The 15351-nt window shown below is 48.9% G+C and overlaps 2 protein-coding genes across 19 annotated transcripts in view; one reads left to right on the top strand and one right to left on the bottom strand.

Annotated features, from left to right (window-relative positions):
- Window positions 1-11769, bottom strand: part of CACNA1D (calcium voltage-gated channel subunit alpha1 D) — a 302816-nt gene extending 291047 nt beyond the window's left edge. For 4 of the 18 annotated variants that reach the window (XM_060631293.3, XM_078442944.2, XM_060631292.3 and 1 more), the window contains exons 1-3: window positions 11477-11714; window positions 9225-9534; window positions 5417-5522 (exon numbers count right to left, since the gene is read on the bottom strand). In XM_060631293.3, the coding sequence (XP_060487276.2) occupies window positions 5417-5522; window positions 9225-9534; window positions 11477-11543 (483 nt within the window). In that variant the 5' untranslated portion in view covers window positions 11544-11714. Of the gene's footprint in view, window positions 1-5416; window positions 5523-9224; window positions 9535-11476 lie in introns of all 18 variants that reach the window. The other 14 variants (XM_060631297.3, XM_060631295.3, XM_060631296.3 and 11 more) reach the window with 10 other exon arrangements.
- Window positions 11770-11893: 124 nt separating this feature from the next.
- Window positions 11894-14588, top strand: LOC144615705 (uncharacterized). The gene is made up of 2 exons (XM_078442950.1): window positions 11894-12717; window positions 14023-14588. The coding sequence occupies exon 1, from the start codon at window positions 11894-11896 to the stop codon at window positions 12299-12301; it is 408 nt and encodes a 135-aa protein (XP_078299076.1). The 3' UTR covers window positions 12302-12717; window positions 14023-14588.
- Window positions 14589-15351: the final 763 nt, after the last annotated feature.

The following is a 15351-nucleotide window of genomic DNA, read 5'->3' as shown; positions in this document are numbered from 1 at the left end:
AGGAGGCTGAGCTGAGAAGGCAGCACAGGAGCTGTCTCAGAACAGACAGAATCTAGCTGTGCAGAAATAAGAGCACACAGTTCAAACAGAACTCTTTGCGGAGCAAAGACCTGGTGTGGATAACATTCCGAACTAAAACCCACCTTACAGGCTAACCCCAAGGAACCAAGTTATGAAACTGTTTTGGAAGTTCCCACTATGTGCAAAAACAGTGAGATGCTAAACTATATGACCACACAGACCCAATGTGCTCACTTTTTCAGCCCAGGAAACACCGTGCATTGGGATCTCAGCCACGGAAGAGAGAACACAATCAAAGGACACCGTCCCACGACATTCCTGGCCATTGTAAGGCATCTCACAATGGTCCCACTGCCAAGAGCCCACAGCCAGCACTGCTGCTCAGAGACCCACCACTCCGCTACTCTGAGCACAAAACGTTCTAGACAGCTCAGCTCTGAAACCCAGCTCCCAGGGCTCCATCAGCCAGAGGTGCTCGAGAAGCAGAGTCACAAGACTCTAACCTTTTTAAGAATACGAGCTTATAACTTCCCACCCACTCCCAGCCAAGGACCTCCTCCAAGGAGTCCACAGAGGGACCTGCCACACAGGAAATCCTGAATAAAGCTCAGAGGAAAGAATGGGTTTGGTGCTTCTCCTGGCAATCACATCAACAACACGTGTTTACTCAACAGCTACTTTGTACCAGAGGGCCAGGCACTGTGGGGGATTCCAGAATGATTCACTATGAGTTGTGTTCTTCAGTCAAATCCTTGACCACTGAGCTATACTCTTTATGAATTATATTCTGAAAATGCTTGATAACATAAAGATGAGAATATAAAGAGCTAAAATATAGGGTATTTTATATGCGAGTTTCCACCAGACAGGTTCAAATAAGAGTGTTACTTTGGGGACACCAGGGTGGCTCAGCAGGTTAAGCCTCTGACTTCAGCACAGGTCATGATCTCACCACTCATGAGTTCAAGCCCCACCTCAGGCTCTGTGCTGACAGCTCAGAGCCTGGCGTCTGTTTTAGGTTCTGTGCCCCCCTCTCTCTTTACCCCTCTCCCACTCACAGTCTGTCTTTCTCTCAAATAAATAAATAAATAAATAAATAAATAAACAAACATTAAAAAAATTGTTAATGAAAAAAAAAGTGTTACTTTGGATCAGGGTCAGAAAACCCTTCGTGGAAGTGAGTAGTTTGAGATTATTCCTGAAAAGCTACAAGGGCGGTGACATGTGAAGAAGGGGCTGGCAGGGGTGGAGGGGGGGCACCTAGGTGGCTCAGTTGGTTAAGCATCTTTGGTTCGGGTCATGATCTCACAATTCACAAGTTCGAGCCCAGCATCAGGCTCTGTGCTGACAGCTCAGAGCCTGGAGCCTGCTTCAGATTCTGTGTCTCCCTCTCTCTCTGACCCTCCCCCACTTGTACTCTCTCTCAAAAATAAATAAACATTAAAAAAACTTGGGGGGGGTGGCGCCTGGGTGGTTCAGTTGGTTAAGCATCTGACTTCGGCTAAGGTCATGATCTCCCGGTTCGTGAGTTCAAGCCCTGTGTCGGGCTCTGTGCTGACAGCTCAGAGCCTGGAGCCTGCTTCCGATTCTGTGTCTCCCTCCCTCTCTGTCCCTCCCCTACTTGTGCTCTCCCTCTCTCTCTCAAAAATTTTAAAAAAAGAAGGAAGAAGAAGGAGGAGAAGGGAGAAGGAAGAAGGAGAAGGAGGAGAAGCAGGAGAAGCAGAAGAAGAAGAAGCAGAAGCAGCAGAAGAAGGAGGAGGAGGAGGAGGGGCCAAGGGAGAAGAGGCACTGCAGATGGAGAAAAGCCCAGGAGGCAGGCAAGCTCACAAGAGGAGTGTTTAGGAACTGTAGGTGGACAAATGCTGGGGGAGGGAGGGTTCAGCTACAAAGAGGAACTCAAAAAGCTCAGATGGCCCAGGAGGACCTGGCCGCAGCAACCCGGGTGTGGATGGGGAGGAGAGGAAGACACGAGGGGTTCTGTAGATGCAAAATATCAACTGGCTAAAGAAAAACAAAGGGGCCTCAACTCAACAACAAGATGAGAAAGGGGGCGGGAAAGGGGCAAAGCCTTGGTAAAACTGCCTGTTGAGTAGAACAAGCAACTTATTGAACACCCTTTATCCGCCACTGTGCCTGATAAAGGGATAGAGAGGCCTGGGCCAGAGGCCCTGCCCTCCGTGGGTGGCATCATTAGCAGACATGAGGGAAGGTCCTAATTGGCAGACAAGCACCCCCATTTGGGACAGCTCTAATTTGGGGCAGCTCAGCACTACAGAGAGCTGGGCACCGCCTGGGGCTGGGGACCCCGCTGCACAGGCAGAAAACTTCAACTGCATCAGTTTGCATATGAAAAACTGAAGTTTGGGAAACTAGATAGAGCATCCTTCAACACACTGCAGTCCAATACTCTGAGCAGCCTCGCTCTGACACCCCATGAAGCAGAGCTCTCCCCTCCGCCCCCCCACCCGGGCTAAGAAGAAATTAAACAAATGATATACACTTTCAATAAGTGGAAGCGAGGAGTTCGCGCTACCCACTGAGCCAAGAAGGGTCTCACTGTGGGAACTCAGTTGTACCGTTTCCATGGCTCCAGCCTCCACCAGTCCCTGCAAGTCCACAAATGAAAGCTGCATAGAAACTTGAGATTGTTTATATTTTTTAAAAAAAAAAAATCTAACCCTGGGAAAACTTGCTGCCCCCAAGGTAGTTTCTAGATCTCCAAAGCTGGCTAAGTTGCATGCAACCCAGACAAAATACCTATCAGACCAGTGAGGATGGCCACCTTTCCTACCCAACAGAAGTAATCACGTCACTACAAATGACCTGTAACAGGCAGAAACAGCTTGTACCAAGCTGGCTCTAAGAGTTCAACATACACATTCCCCACAGAGCTACGAAGCAAAGCAATTCACCAGCACCCTGACACGTGCAGTTCTGCAACCCGTATCGGTCTCTGCCCTTTGCTTTGCCATTCACGTTAACTGAAAGGTATTTACTACAGATGAAAAATAAGCTTCGTTCAGCTGCCTCTAAACCGATCCCAAAAATAGAGCAATCACTTTGGTACAAATTGGGTCAAATGTATTAAAAAACAAAACAAAACAAAACAAAAAAAAAAAAAAACAGCTCCCTGGCAGGAGCACCGACATGGCATGGGACCTTGCAAAGAGTCAGGGGGAAATCCACAAAGATCTTCCCTTCCCACAGTGAGAAAGGAAATATTTAAAGAGTCAAGCAGAGAATAAACTCATCTGGCCATGTGACCATCCAAGTGAAACAAGACAGAAACTCGAATGCTATGAGTTTCAGAGCAGTAAGAGGTCAAAGGAATACATGTTGGTTTTTAGAAAGGTCTGCCAAACTAATACCCCGCCTCTCCCCCCGCCCCTAAAAATACCACTGCTTAAGAACTGTCGAGAAAGGATCCGCTAGGGAGGGACTGCAAGGGAGAAGAAAACAGATTTACCCATTTCTTATAGTTTATTCCCTTACTCGTTAGCTGAGAAATCCAACTGGTCTTACAGCAGATATCAGTGCCCTGAATTTCCCTGGGAAAAATCAGAATATTAATTGGCTTACACACGCAGCTACATTAATTATTCCATTGATCTGAATTAATCTGCCTTTCTGAAAGGTATTTATTTTCTAAGTTTGTTTAATCATGTTCTCTTGAGCTACAAAAAGCAACAAACTGGGTCACCATCCACGTTGTTAAATTTGGTAACAAGGCTGACACCATCTGTGGCCTAGACTATGATGATCCATCCCCATTGATGGGGGCTTTTTGCCACTTCTTTTCCTTTCAAATGATCATCTAATGTCACATGCCTACAACCAAATCAGAAGCTGTTTAAAATATCCCAAAGCACTCAAATCACCATAGTATAAATACACAGTGATGGTAAGGGTGTATACATGCATCCAGTCCTGTTGAGTTGTATCTTCGGGAGCAGTGTCCACAAGTTTATTGCATTCTCTAGAAATCAGACCATAAAAGCCTGACCGTGAACAGACATCACGTTTATTATGGGACATACGCCACAATATCTTACGTGTGACGTGAAATCCTGTATATAAACCATTGAGGCTAAAAATCACAAGAGCATAATTTCAGGATCTTCAGAACCCAGCAGAGCCCTCCCCACACTAGTTTTGCCTTTACAACACTCAGTTACAAACAGCCAGCCCTACTAAGATACAGCTTCAACGTGAGAAAAATCAGAACAAAATGAATCTTAAGAGAGGAGAAAGCAAAACAATAGAGGGAGCTCCCTGTGACCCAGCGCTGGCCCCTGCCCCACCTGCCTCTCTGGGCAGCCTCTGCCAAGGAGGATGCTACAGCTGGAGAAAAAATCCTGATGGGCCTTCTGAATCATTGAGAAAAGATTACGGAATATCAGAGGTAAACACGATCCCAGGGATCTTCTCACCCAACCCCCTAGACAAGTGGCTGAATGGCCACGCAGAGAGGATTTGGGGAAGTGCCCCAGAACACAGCAAGCTGCCAGCTCCGTGGGACAATCACGCTCCTAGTCCCAACTCTGGTGCTCTTTAGGGCTTTTTTTCTTTCTTCTTTCTTTCTTTCTGTTTTTGTTTTTTTAACTATACCAACCTTTCCCAAAGGAAGTTCCATGAAACACTGGTTTGGTGATATGTTCTGCCAAAAAACTGTTTGAAGAATCCATGACCAATTACTTTTAGGGACTCGCTGAGTTAAACAAAATGAAACTGGTTTTTTAACTACAGACCTTCCCGGAGCTCTTACTGAGCTAATGTGCGCTATAAATCTTTAAGAGGGCAATAAAGTTATGTGAAAGTATCCCGATTTATTTAACCAAAGAATCATCTTATCTTGGGGCATTTCATAGGCCGCTCCTAGTAGAATACTACACTGTATTCTCCAAATTAGGTCCCACATAGCTGTATTCGTTTTCTTGTACGCTGCTGCTCTAAAAATGAATAGTTCACGGGCAAAGTCCACGGTAATTCTCTACTTACCAGAAAAACTGACCAAACAAAATGCCCGTCACTCCCCAATAACACTTGATTAAAAAAAAAAAAGCAGCTCTTATTATCATGAAAATAATGGTAGACAGCAAAAGTCTATGTGGAAAGAAAAGTTATTTTAAAATCTGCTACAAACCGGAACCTTCCGTGAAAAAGTTCCACATCTCTTTATACAAGATTCAGGACTTTATACACTTTCATTCAGTATAAATTTGAGAATACAGGTCAGAGAGAAAAGCAAACAAACAAACCCCCTGTTGGAAAGCTCCAGGAAACATCCCATGCATAGCTGTAAACTTCAGCCACCCAGAAAGCTAGCTGCCAGTTTAAGTACAGAGGCAAATGATAACCACACATCAGGACAAGCAGGAACTCTAAGGACACTTACCAAGTTATGATTTGTTGAATTAGAATCATCTTCAGGGAATGGGATGTAAATAGCTAAGGCCACACAATTGGCAAAAATAGCCAATAATATAAATATGTCAAATGGTCTGAAAAATTTTGTTAAGGTATATATGTCTTATGCAAACGTAAACCATCTCTCTCATCACATTCCCGATCATACCACTCTTGAATCACTTTTGAAATGAAAATTATACACACAAATCCCTTCTCGACGAACTGTCGAGACCTGCTTGGTCCCCAGTAGATGTAATCATCCATGGTCCTCTGGCAAATCTCGCTATCGAATGACTTTTCCGTGTCCTTTCCTTCTTCTGCAAGGATCACATTGCGTTCATTCTTTGCCGTGCATTTTATATTGAAACCTAAACACACATCCAATTAGGGCAGCCTCTGAACCACGTTTCTGCTTCTTAGAGTTTTAAAAGTGACAAAGGCCTTAGAACACTAAATTCCTGGCTGTTGTAGACACAAAGAGTAGTCCTCATGAGACAAATCTCTCCCACAAATCCTTGCCTCCATGTGTTAAAGCCATTTTCTCGGGGGCTATTCTTGGCTGGGTCGATCTCCTGTCTGGACTGGGGCAGGCCAAGTCACCAGGACTTTCTGCATTCTACCTGTGACTGTCTCATGGCATGTTCCAATACCTCAGACACTGTAACCGGCAAGCCAGGCTCCAGCTCCCCCTCTGCTTCCTTTACTAATCAATGCCTATCACTGTTTCAGATTACAGCTGGACTGGAGCTCAGTTTATAATGAGCTGTTACTGCATTCAATTTATAAACAAATTAAATAAAAAGCCATAAGAAATCAGCACCAGACACTTGCAAAGTACAACTGAACAATTCTAAATCTCGGGGGTCTGTCTGGAAGAATCACTTTGAAATCAGCTTTCAACAGACACTTGCTTAAACATTCTGGTGTTATTAAGAGACATTGTCAAAACTGGCAGTGCAAGATTCGACTCCTGCCAAAATGACTATTTATCTTCTTTTGGTTTTCAGCCTTTCCGAATACAAGGTTTCTGAACACCAACATAATCTACAACCTGGGCGGGGGGCGGGGGGCTTGATTTTATAACAGTGCTTCTCCCATAACCTCACCCACAAAAGGCAAAGCCACTGGTTTAACTAAACACCTTGAAATATTCAAGCTTTGAGGATATGAACAGGCCCTTCTCCGTGCATCCCGATATCCTTCTGGGACATCCAATACTGCCGGGAAAACAAAGGCACCTTACCTCTCTGGGGATACCCCGAGTCTCATGAGAACTCAGCCCTCTGAAGAGCTTCAACACTCACTGAAATAAGGGCATGAACGACATTATTCTCTTACTAATTTTGATGGGTTTATTTTTAAAGCCAATTAGCTTTCATTCATATTTACTCTTTCAACTCATCTAGTATTACAAAATCTCTTATCTAGGGAATCTAACTTTGAGACAGTTCCCCTTCAAAAGACTTCAGAATCTCCTTTTCGGTTTTTCCTTTTCGCAGTTCCTGCTGAAATTTTAAAAGCCAACTGCCCCACTGTTATTCTACATAGAAACATACCCATGGCCTTTCCGTCCCCCATACCCTACCCTTCCGTTTTAGTTCCCAACACCTAAATGACGGACCAGACAATCTGAGAGATACCAATGCTGTTCAGGAAGGCCAGACGTAATGCTTTTTCTTTATGGTGGTCAGGTTTCAGTTTCCAGGTGTTGGTGGATACTATCTCACTGCCACAAGACTTTACAAGCCACACAGAACAGAGCAACAGAGAATAGATGGGTCCGCTCCCAAAAATTCCTTCTGATAAGGCAAACTCTCCTCGTTCCCCTAAGATGCAGGACACCCTTCCTCGCCTGGGTGTAAAAACAAACGAAGCTGTCAGACACCTTGTCTGACTGGGCCTGGCTTCACTGGCTTTAGGAGGATTTCTACAACCTGCTCCCTGAACTAGAAGGAAACCGTCACTTGGAAAGACAAACAGATCACACGTTGTTTAAAGATCTGTTCTCCAGGCTGTCCCATTTGCAGGCAGGCTTCTCCCTGCATTGGCAGCCACATCCCCTAGTTCCTGTACACATGTGTCTGGCAATGCGGGAAAGGGAATCAGCAGCATGATCCAGGAATTCACTCCGTACACATAAATCCCTATATACAAATTACTGTGCACGAAGAGAAATGGCGTCAGGCCTCCTACTTCACTCCACGTGAAATTAATGACCCCAGACAGGTCTCCGCTTACTCAGAGTCATGTCAAGCCAACCTCAGGAGGAGGAGACCTTTCTGCCAGAGTATAAACATGCCTCCAACTCTAGCGATGCCACTGAGGCACCCCCTATGCACCTAGCTGCCTCCCAGCTGACACTGGTGTTCATTCTCAGACCAGAAAAGAACTTAAAGAGAAAACACATGCACGCAACCCCAGCTATGCGAGAGACACCGTAACTCCCTCTAGAGAAGAGACATCTGTTCTAAAAAGAAAAACACACGAAAACCCCTCAAATCCTACCCTTGCATTTGGCTGCCCTCTCCAAAACCTTTCTAAACAAAGTTACCTCATTTTAACTTGCGGCCGTAAGCACAGAAAATAGCCAGCTAAGACAGAAGGCATGCAAATCGCTGCCTAGCTAGGTACTCAGATTATAAGGGGGTTTCAGAGCCACCTTCCAGCTGCTGGCCAACACCCTCCCTTTTTAGCCCGTCCACTCTGGGCGTGGTGGGCGAAGCCCCACATTCACACTCTTTCCTATGGTCAGAAGCTACTCTGAGGCTCCTGTCAGCCCCAAATACACTTCTGGGAAAAGGAAATGCTTTGTTTTACCCAGACCAATGAATCATCTGACTAATTAGAAAGCCATTTGCTCAGAAAGAAGGCCTCAGTCAACCTTTTCTGAAGGGTGGCAGGAACTGGGGATTGGCCTCCAGATTTGGGGAAAGGGATGAGCAGGCCGAGGACCCTGGTTATCCAAGATCTGGGACGTAACAACCATCCTGGGGCATCTGGAGTTCAGTTTTAAAAATACAAAGGAGACACCCAGAAATGTAACTCCAGTCCAAGGACCCAGACAGAATGTTTCATAAAGGCAGCAACTGCAAATTCCCCCACTGACAGACTGCTCTCTAACTCACAAGGGCTCAGGAAGAAGAGGCGCACCCCAGCCTCTCCCTCCATACGCTTCCTCGTGCTCACGTTTCACATGCTTTTTTGGAACCTGTCAAAAGGAAATTCCGGGAAGTCATAGCATTGATGAGCATGCTGCTCCCTCCCTATGAAGCAAGCGTTCATATTTGTAGCTACCTGAACAGTCAGAACCACCAGATGTCAGAGCTAGAAGCAACCTTAGCATTAGCCGGAGTGGCAGAAACAAATCCCAAACACCAGAATGAGAAGGTGCCACTCAAGGTCCAAAATGTATTTCTTTCCAGCAGAGTCTCATGCAGTCTTTTCATTTTAAATTTGCATACCTTATCTGCAATAGGTTCAGTGTATGTCACTGCCCCCAAAAACAATGGTGGGTTTAAACCAAACATCTCGCGTCAAGTGACCAAAGGTCCATTTCGTATTTAATGAACACTCACACACACACGCACACACACAGCTAAATATACCCTCAGAGCAGCCCCTCGCACCCTGAGGAGACAGGAAGGTACACACGACGAAACCCTTTCCGTACAGCTTTTCTGTTGCTCCCATTCCAGACTGCTACAACTTTGTAAGTGCCATTTCAGAACGCAAATCCTTTTGAAGAACAGATGGTAAAAGAGAAAATGAGAAAGACTTCCCCCAAAAAAGGATACTTCCATTCCACTATACTAATGCAGGCTCTTCGGATGGGGTTATTGAGTGATAAACAGAAAAGGGCACGGGCAGGTCGGCTGTTGGACGAGTTACCCTGTTTTTTGCTCTTGGCGTATTGCTGACGTTTTCTTTGGGAGAGAGATCCTACAGGTGGGGGTGCGGAGGTGCTCATAGTTTGGGCAGCCTTGGCCTGTCTAGCAGCATCGATTGCAGCTTGCCAAGACAGGACAGTTTGCTTGGAGCTATTCGGCTGAGAAGTTGGTCCTTCACCAGAAAGAGGGAGTCTGGTGCCTCTTGCATAGTTTGCCTCTGGGAAGAAAGAGAAAAAGAAAAATTAAAAAACAAACAAAAAAACCGGTGAGAACCTAGTGTGAGAAAAAAGCAAAGGTTGTCTCTCATCAGTAAGAGGGGAGGGGGATCGTCCCCATGTCTCCATTTTGAACCTCATGTCCTATTTTTCAGGAGCAGGAAGAGAAATCCACGCGCTCTGTGCAGAGTATCGGTGGCACAGGACCCACTGCTGCAATGGGGCGAATGCCTCTCTCCAGGTCTTCACAAGGCCTCCGCTCGTGCCTTGCTTCAGACTGAAGTCATCCCACACTTATTCCACTCTCTCTGACTTTTAAAACCCATGTATCTCTAATGAGTTAACAGATACGTACAACAGCTTTTCTCCAAAGTAACTACCACCATTACCAAAAAGAAAAGGGGGGGGGGGCAGTCCCAATAACTCAATAGTCTTAATCATTTTCAGGGTGTTACTCTAACATCTTTCCACAGCCACAAATGCATTTTTTTTTTTTCAGCACAGGGGGAAAAAAAATCCTCCACTGGCACCAGGGCAATACCAAAAGCCCCGTAACAAATATCTAGATTATGCACTGACACTTCCTGCAAATGAAAATTCATGATGCTTGGGACTCATTTCCTCCACAGGCTTCCGAAAACAGAAAACATCTTTAGGCCTTTTTTGCATTTTAAATTGCAGCCGCAGCAGCCAAGCCAGCATCCAGAGAAACAGTCAAGGCAGGCAGCTTGCACCCCTACACCTAGGAAAGACAGACTGGATTATGCCAGGGGCCCTCGAGGCCCAAGCAGGAAATCATCTCAGTGCAGGCTGACAGCCGCGGACACGCAGACCCTCCAGAGGACTCCACGTGCAAGGGCCCCTCTGATTTGGGGTCAGACCACTACCCAGGCAGGTCTCCCAGGCACGTGCCTACCTTGAGTCACAACCTCTTTACTGACACAGAAGTCAAAGTGAGAGTGGTGGCAAGGTAGAGAGATGGGCGTTTGCAAAACCAATTCTTGCTAATCAAAGAACAAGACAGAGTCAAAGGAAGCACAGGTCTGCCTGCCCAGCAGCCTGAGAAGGGGGGCACCACGGTGGAGGGGGGCGTGCAGCAGACAGTCCCTAGCAGGGGAGGAGTTGTTCCGAGCCTTCCCATGGGAAGCGCTCACTCGGGAAGGCTGTGAGCCCACTGAGGTCGTGGGGGGCGCCCTGGCCTCCAAGGAGGAGGTAGGAGGGCTGGCCAGAAGCAGGTCCAGCCTCCGTGGACCCAGCCGGGCTGGCGTGGCGGCTGGCTGCACGTGGTGCCCAGGCCGGGCTGGGGAGGGGAGCCCCACAGCGGCAGCGACTCCCCGGGCATTGCTAGGTTACCGACGTGTGCACACAGACGCTGGGAGCGGGAATACGCTCCACCCGACCCCCTGGCCGAGATTCCGAGACCCGGCCTCCTTCTCCAGGGGCGGGGTGTGCTTCACCCACCGTCGCAAAGAGGGAAACCGGGCAATCCTAGAATTTTCCGGATGCCACTGGAGACCAGGGGGCGGGGAAGGAACGGAAGGCGAGAAGAGGCTGGAAAGGGGGCTCGGGCTGAGGTCTAACAGCCACCCCCCTTCCATCGCTCGGGAGCGTTGGAGGAAAGTTGAGCCCGAGGACACTGAACCCGAATCACCTCGGTTCGCCACCCCTCCGGCGGCACAGTACTCCGAGGACTCCACGGCCGCCCCCACCCCACAAATGCAGAATTAACTCTGACATTCAAGGCCTGAAGGGGAGAACGGAGTGGCTGTCACGCATCTCCCCTTTCCATGTAGATGACACCGAGCTAGAAGCATCCTCTCCAGCCCCCTCAACCCACCCAGCGCATCAGAGACGGGAGGGGGTGGGAAGGAAGAGGGGGTGGGAAGAGGAGGACCATGACAAGGATTAGATTTGGCAGCGGGTGCCCAGGCTCTAGCTGCTCACCGTTCGCGTGGTCCGCTTGCTGCTGCCGTTGATGGTGCATGTTTTTCATCATCATCATCATCATCATCCACGAACATTTATTGAGCGCCTACTGTGTGCAGGGCACGGTGCTGGGCGTCGGGGCGGGGGGGAGGGACGGGTAAAGGGGTTACCAATAGGTTGGAGCCGCGGTCCCTGCCCTTATTGTGGCTTCAGCAGGGGGTGGGGAGGAACGGGGACAGATAGCAGAAAATAAGAATAATTTGTAAAAACCGCTCGCCACCCACGCTCCCTCTTTTTCAAAAATGGAGCAAAATAAACTTTTTTTTAAAAAATAAGATCAGATGTATATATTATCTTAATAATATATACATGTAATTTTTTGCTGCAAAGGAGAATTGGCTTGGTCCCCTCCTCTAGCGGAGGGACGCCGCGCAGATGCCGGCCCGGCCGCCGGGGCCGCTCGGAGCGCCCCCCATGCCCGCCCGCCCGCCGCGGTGCCCGGTGCCCGCCGCCGCCGCCGCCGCCCGCGCCGCCGCTGGCTCGGGACCGCGGGCGCCCGGAGCTCACATCCGGGGACGGAGGCGCTCGCTCGCTCGCTCGCTCCGCGCCCGCCGCGCCGCGCCGCACGCCGGCTTCGCCCTGGCGACGCTGCGCGCCCGCCGCCGCCGTCCCCTCCCTCCCCCCCGCCCGCCGAGCCTCCCACGGGCCGTGCCGCGCCCCAGGGGCCGGGCCCGGCCCGGGGCTGTCCCCGCTCTGCCCGCGCGCCCGGGGTGGCCGCCGCGTGGGACTCGGGGTGCCGCCACCCCGCCTGGCTCGGAGGACCCGCGGGCGCCCAAGGGTTAAGCGCGCTCTGGCCGCCGGCTGCCGCTTAACCCCCTGCGCGCCGCGGTGTGCTCCCCGCTCTCCCCCGACCGAGGCGGGCGGGGCCTGCGGAGCCCGCGGACGCGGGGTGCGGATTAACCGCACCTCCCCTGCATTTCTTCGGGGTGACAGGGAGGAGGGCGCTGGGGAGTGCGACGCTTAGGCTGCCGCGCCCGCCTTAGCTCCCGGCGTCCTTCCCCTCCGCACACCTGGAGGAGGCCCCGCCCCCTGGGAGCACAGGTGCAAGCGGGCGGTCGTTGCTCCGTGCGGAGGGGGCTCTGCCAGGCTCTCTCCACGCTCTGCGGCAGGGCAGGCGTCCCTCCCCCTTTCCTCTGGCTCTTTCTGGTTGCGGGGGGATGGTGGAGCCCTGCTGTCTGGAGATCATTCACTGCCCCGAGGTAACGGCACCTTGAGATCTAACCGGGTTTCCAGAGCGTGCCCCCTCCAACCTCTGCCCGGCGCTGGGTCTGGCGCCGCTGTTGGCTCAAAGATGCTGGCGGGGGTTGGGGGCGGGGGGGGAGAGCTTTCTCTTTCTCTCTCTCCCTCCTCCCCCCATGAGTGTGTGCGGGTAGGTACTAGGAAGTAAAGGCCAAGGTCTTTCGAACTGCGAGTGTTGCTTAAAGGAGTAGGTAGTGCGCTAAAACCGCTGACTCCCGTGTGGTAGCTGAGAAAAGTAGTTCGTTTCCTGGTACCTGCACTGTCTAGCGTGTGGGGTGGGGGGTTTCTGCAAACGGCAGCTCCTGTCTAGAGGGGGAAATACTGTATCTAGTGGATGACTGATAGTTCTCATTTAGCGTTGTGCTGGCTGTTTGGAAGAAGGGCTTCTGCTTTACTTCACAAGATTCGATTTATTTGCTTTTGTTCCGATCTGCATGTTCCTACGGCGTTTTAGAACGTTTGAGAACAGTGTCTTTAAAGCAAAAATAAAGCAAAAATCTCAGCGTGACTTGAGAAATAAGAAGCGTTTATGGGAAGGTGCTCCTTGGCCAAAGAAAGCATGCTGGGCATCTTCAACTGTTGGGGGCCCCCTGGGGAGGGAAAGTGGGGACCAAACAGAAGGCTTTCCAGAGGCCTTCCTGAGACAGGCATGGGGACTGGAAGGATAAAAACAATCAGGCCCCTTGTTCTTTTTTCCTCTTGTGCTGTTGTTGTTTTGTTTTGTTTTGTTTTTCTTTTGGGAGATGTATAGAGACAGGGGAAGAGCCCTGTGGCCTAGTAGCAAGATAAAGCCGGCCTGGGTCACCTCATGGAAGGCTGCTTCTGAGCCCAAATCTGAAGGGACAGAAGACAGTTGCCTTCAAAGAACTTTCCAGCCACAGACCCCCGAGTGCTGACACAAATATAAAATTCACACGTTAATCTGTCACTTTGAGACTTCTAGGCCTAAAGCCTTGCCTCTAGAGACCTAACTCTGCAAAATCCCACCCTGACCTTTCCTCATGATTCAGTGCAGCCAGCACTCACAAGGCACCTGTTAAGAACAAGCTATAGGCTGGGGCGCCTGGGTGACTCAGTTGGTTAAGCCTCCAACTTTGGCTCAGGTCATGATCTCATGGTTCGGGGGTTCGAGCCCCACATAGGGCTCTGTGCTGACAGCTCGGAGCCTGCTTCAGATTCTGTGTCTCTCTCTGCTCCTCCACTGCTTGCAGTCTGTCCCTGTCTCTCAAAAATGAATAAATGTTTAAAAAAATTTTTTTTTAAAGAACAAGGTCCAGGCTAGGTGTTGTCGGGACAAATCCACACTACATCCTCTCCCTCATGGAGATACAATCTAGTGAAGGAAGAAAAGTGCGTGTACATCTGTAACACCACGCGGAACATAGGAGCTATAACAGGTATGAAGAAAATGCTACCCAAGCATCAAAGAGATTCATTATAATGGAGTAATTTGAGACGTTTTCATTTTTCACTGAAGAGATGGCATTCTGATTCTCAAAAACTGATGAGGGGGAAGGGGGAGGGGTGAGCTGATGGAGCACAGGGCAATTTTAGGGCATTGAAGCTATTCTGTATGCTACTGTAATGAATGTAGGACATTATGCCTTTGTCAGAACCCATAGAATGTACAACACAAAGAGAAAACGCTAATGTAAATGATGGACTTTAGTGAATAATAATGTATCAACATTGGCTCTCAATGGTAACAAATGTACCACACTCATCCAAGATGTTACTAATAGGAGAAACAGTTGGGGGAGGCAGTGTATGGGAACTCTGTACTTTCTCTGCAATTCTTCTGTAAACCTAGAACTGCTCTAAAAAAATAAAGCCTATTAAAAAACAGGTGACTAATTTTATTGGGCACAAGTGGGGTAAGAGGAATGAGCTTTGGGGGAAGAGTGAAGGCAGGGGAGCCTGAAGCCCAGGATGGGATGTGTTTGAAAATAAGCAGGAGTGCAGTGGATTGAAGCGCAGTCCTCGGAGGCTGGGGGAGGAAGGAGGCTGGGAGGAAGCAAAGCCAGTCGAAGAAGGCTTGCTGGCTTGTTAAGAAAACCAGATTTATCTTCTCTGCAGTGGGAGCCAGTGGTGTTTAAGCTGAGAAGTGACGTGATTATATTGTGACTTGGGTCTCCAGGTTTTACACTTTAGATATCAAGGAGTTTATGGAATTTGCATTTTTAACATTATCCCATCCCAGCTTCTGAGCCCCATCTTGCCAATGTCTCCAGTGAGTTTTGTTGGGTTTTTTTTTTTGGGGGGGGGGGGGCGGGAGGGGGGCTTTATTCAGCACAGCTCTGAATGCTTTGGCCCACAGGTAATTTAAATATTTATATTCCCATACTAATGTGAATTACTGAATAAATAAATAGCGGCTAGTATTTTGGAAAGGCCTCCTATCCCAGACACTGGTATAGCTACTTTACACATATGAATTTATGTAATTCTCATAACAAGCCTAGGAGATAGGGCCCACTGACACCCTCATTTTACAGATGACAGGACCAAGACACTGAGGAGTTAAAGCGCTTGCCCAAAACCACACGATTATTTGGTCTCTGAGACAGTAAGACCCCAGGAAAGGCTAGAATAAA

The sequence above is a fragment of the Panthera onca genome, chromosome A2 (genome assembly GCF_046562875.1).
Source record: "Panthera onca isolate mPanOnc1 chromosome A2, mPanOnc1 haplotype 2, whole genome shotgun sequence".
NCBI lineage: Eukaryota > Metazoa > Chordata > Mammalia > Carnivora > Felidae > Panthera > Panthera onca.
This window is presented reverse-complemented; position numbering and strand designations above follow the sequence as displayed.

What these genes read in the sequence shown, in the direction of transcription:
- LOC144615705 (XM_078442950.1), top strand. Translation starts at nt 11,894, where the DNA reads ATGCCGGCCCGGCCGCCGGGGCCGCTCGGAGCGCCCCCCATGCCCGCC.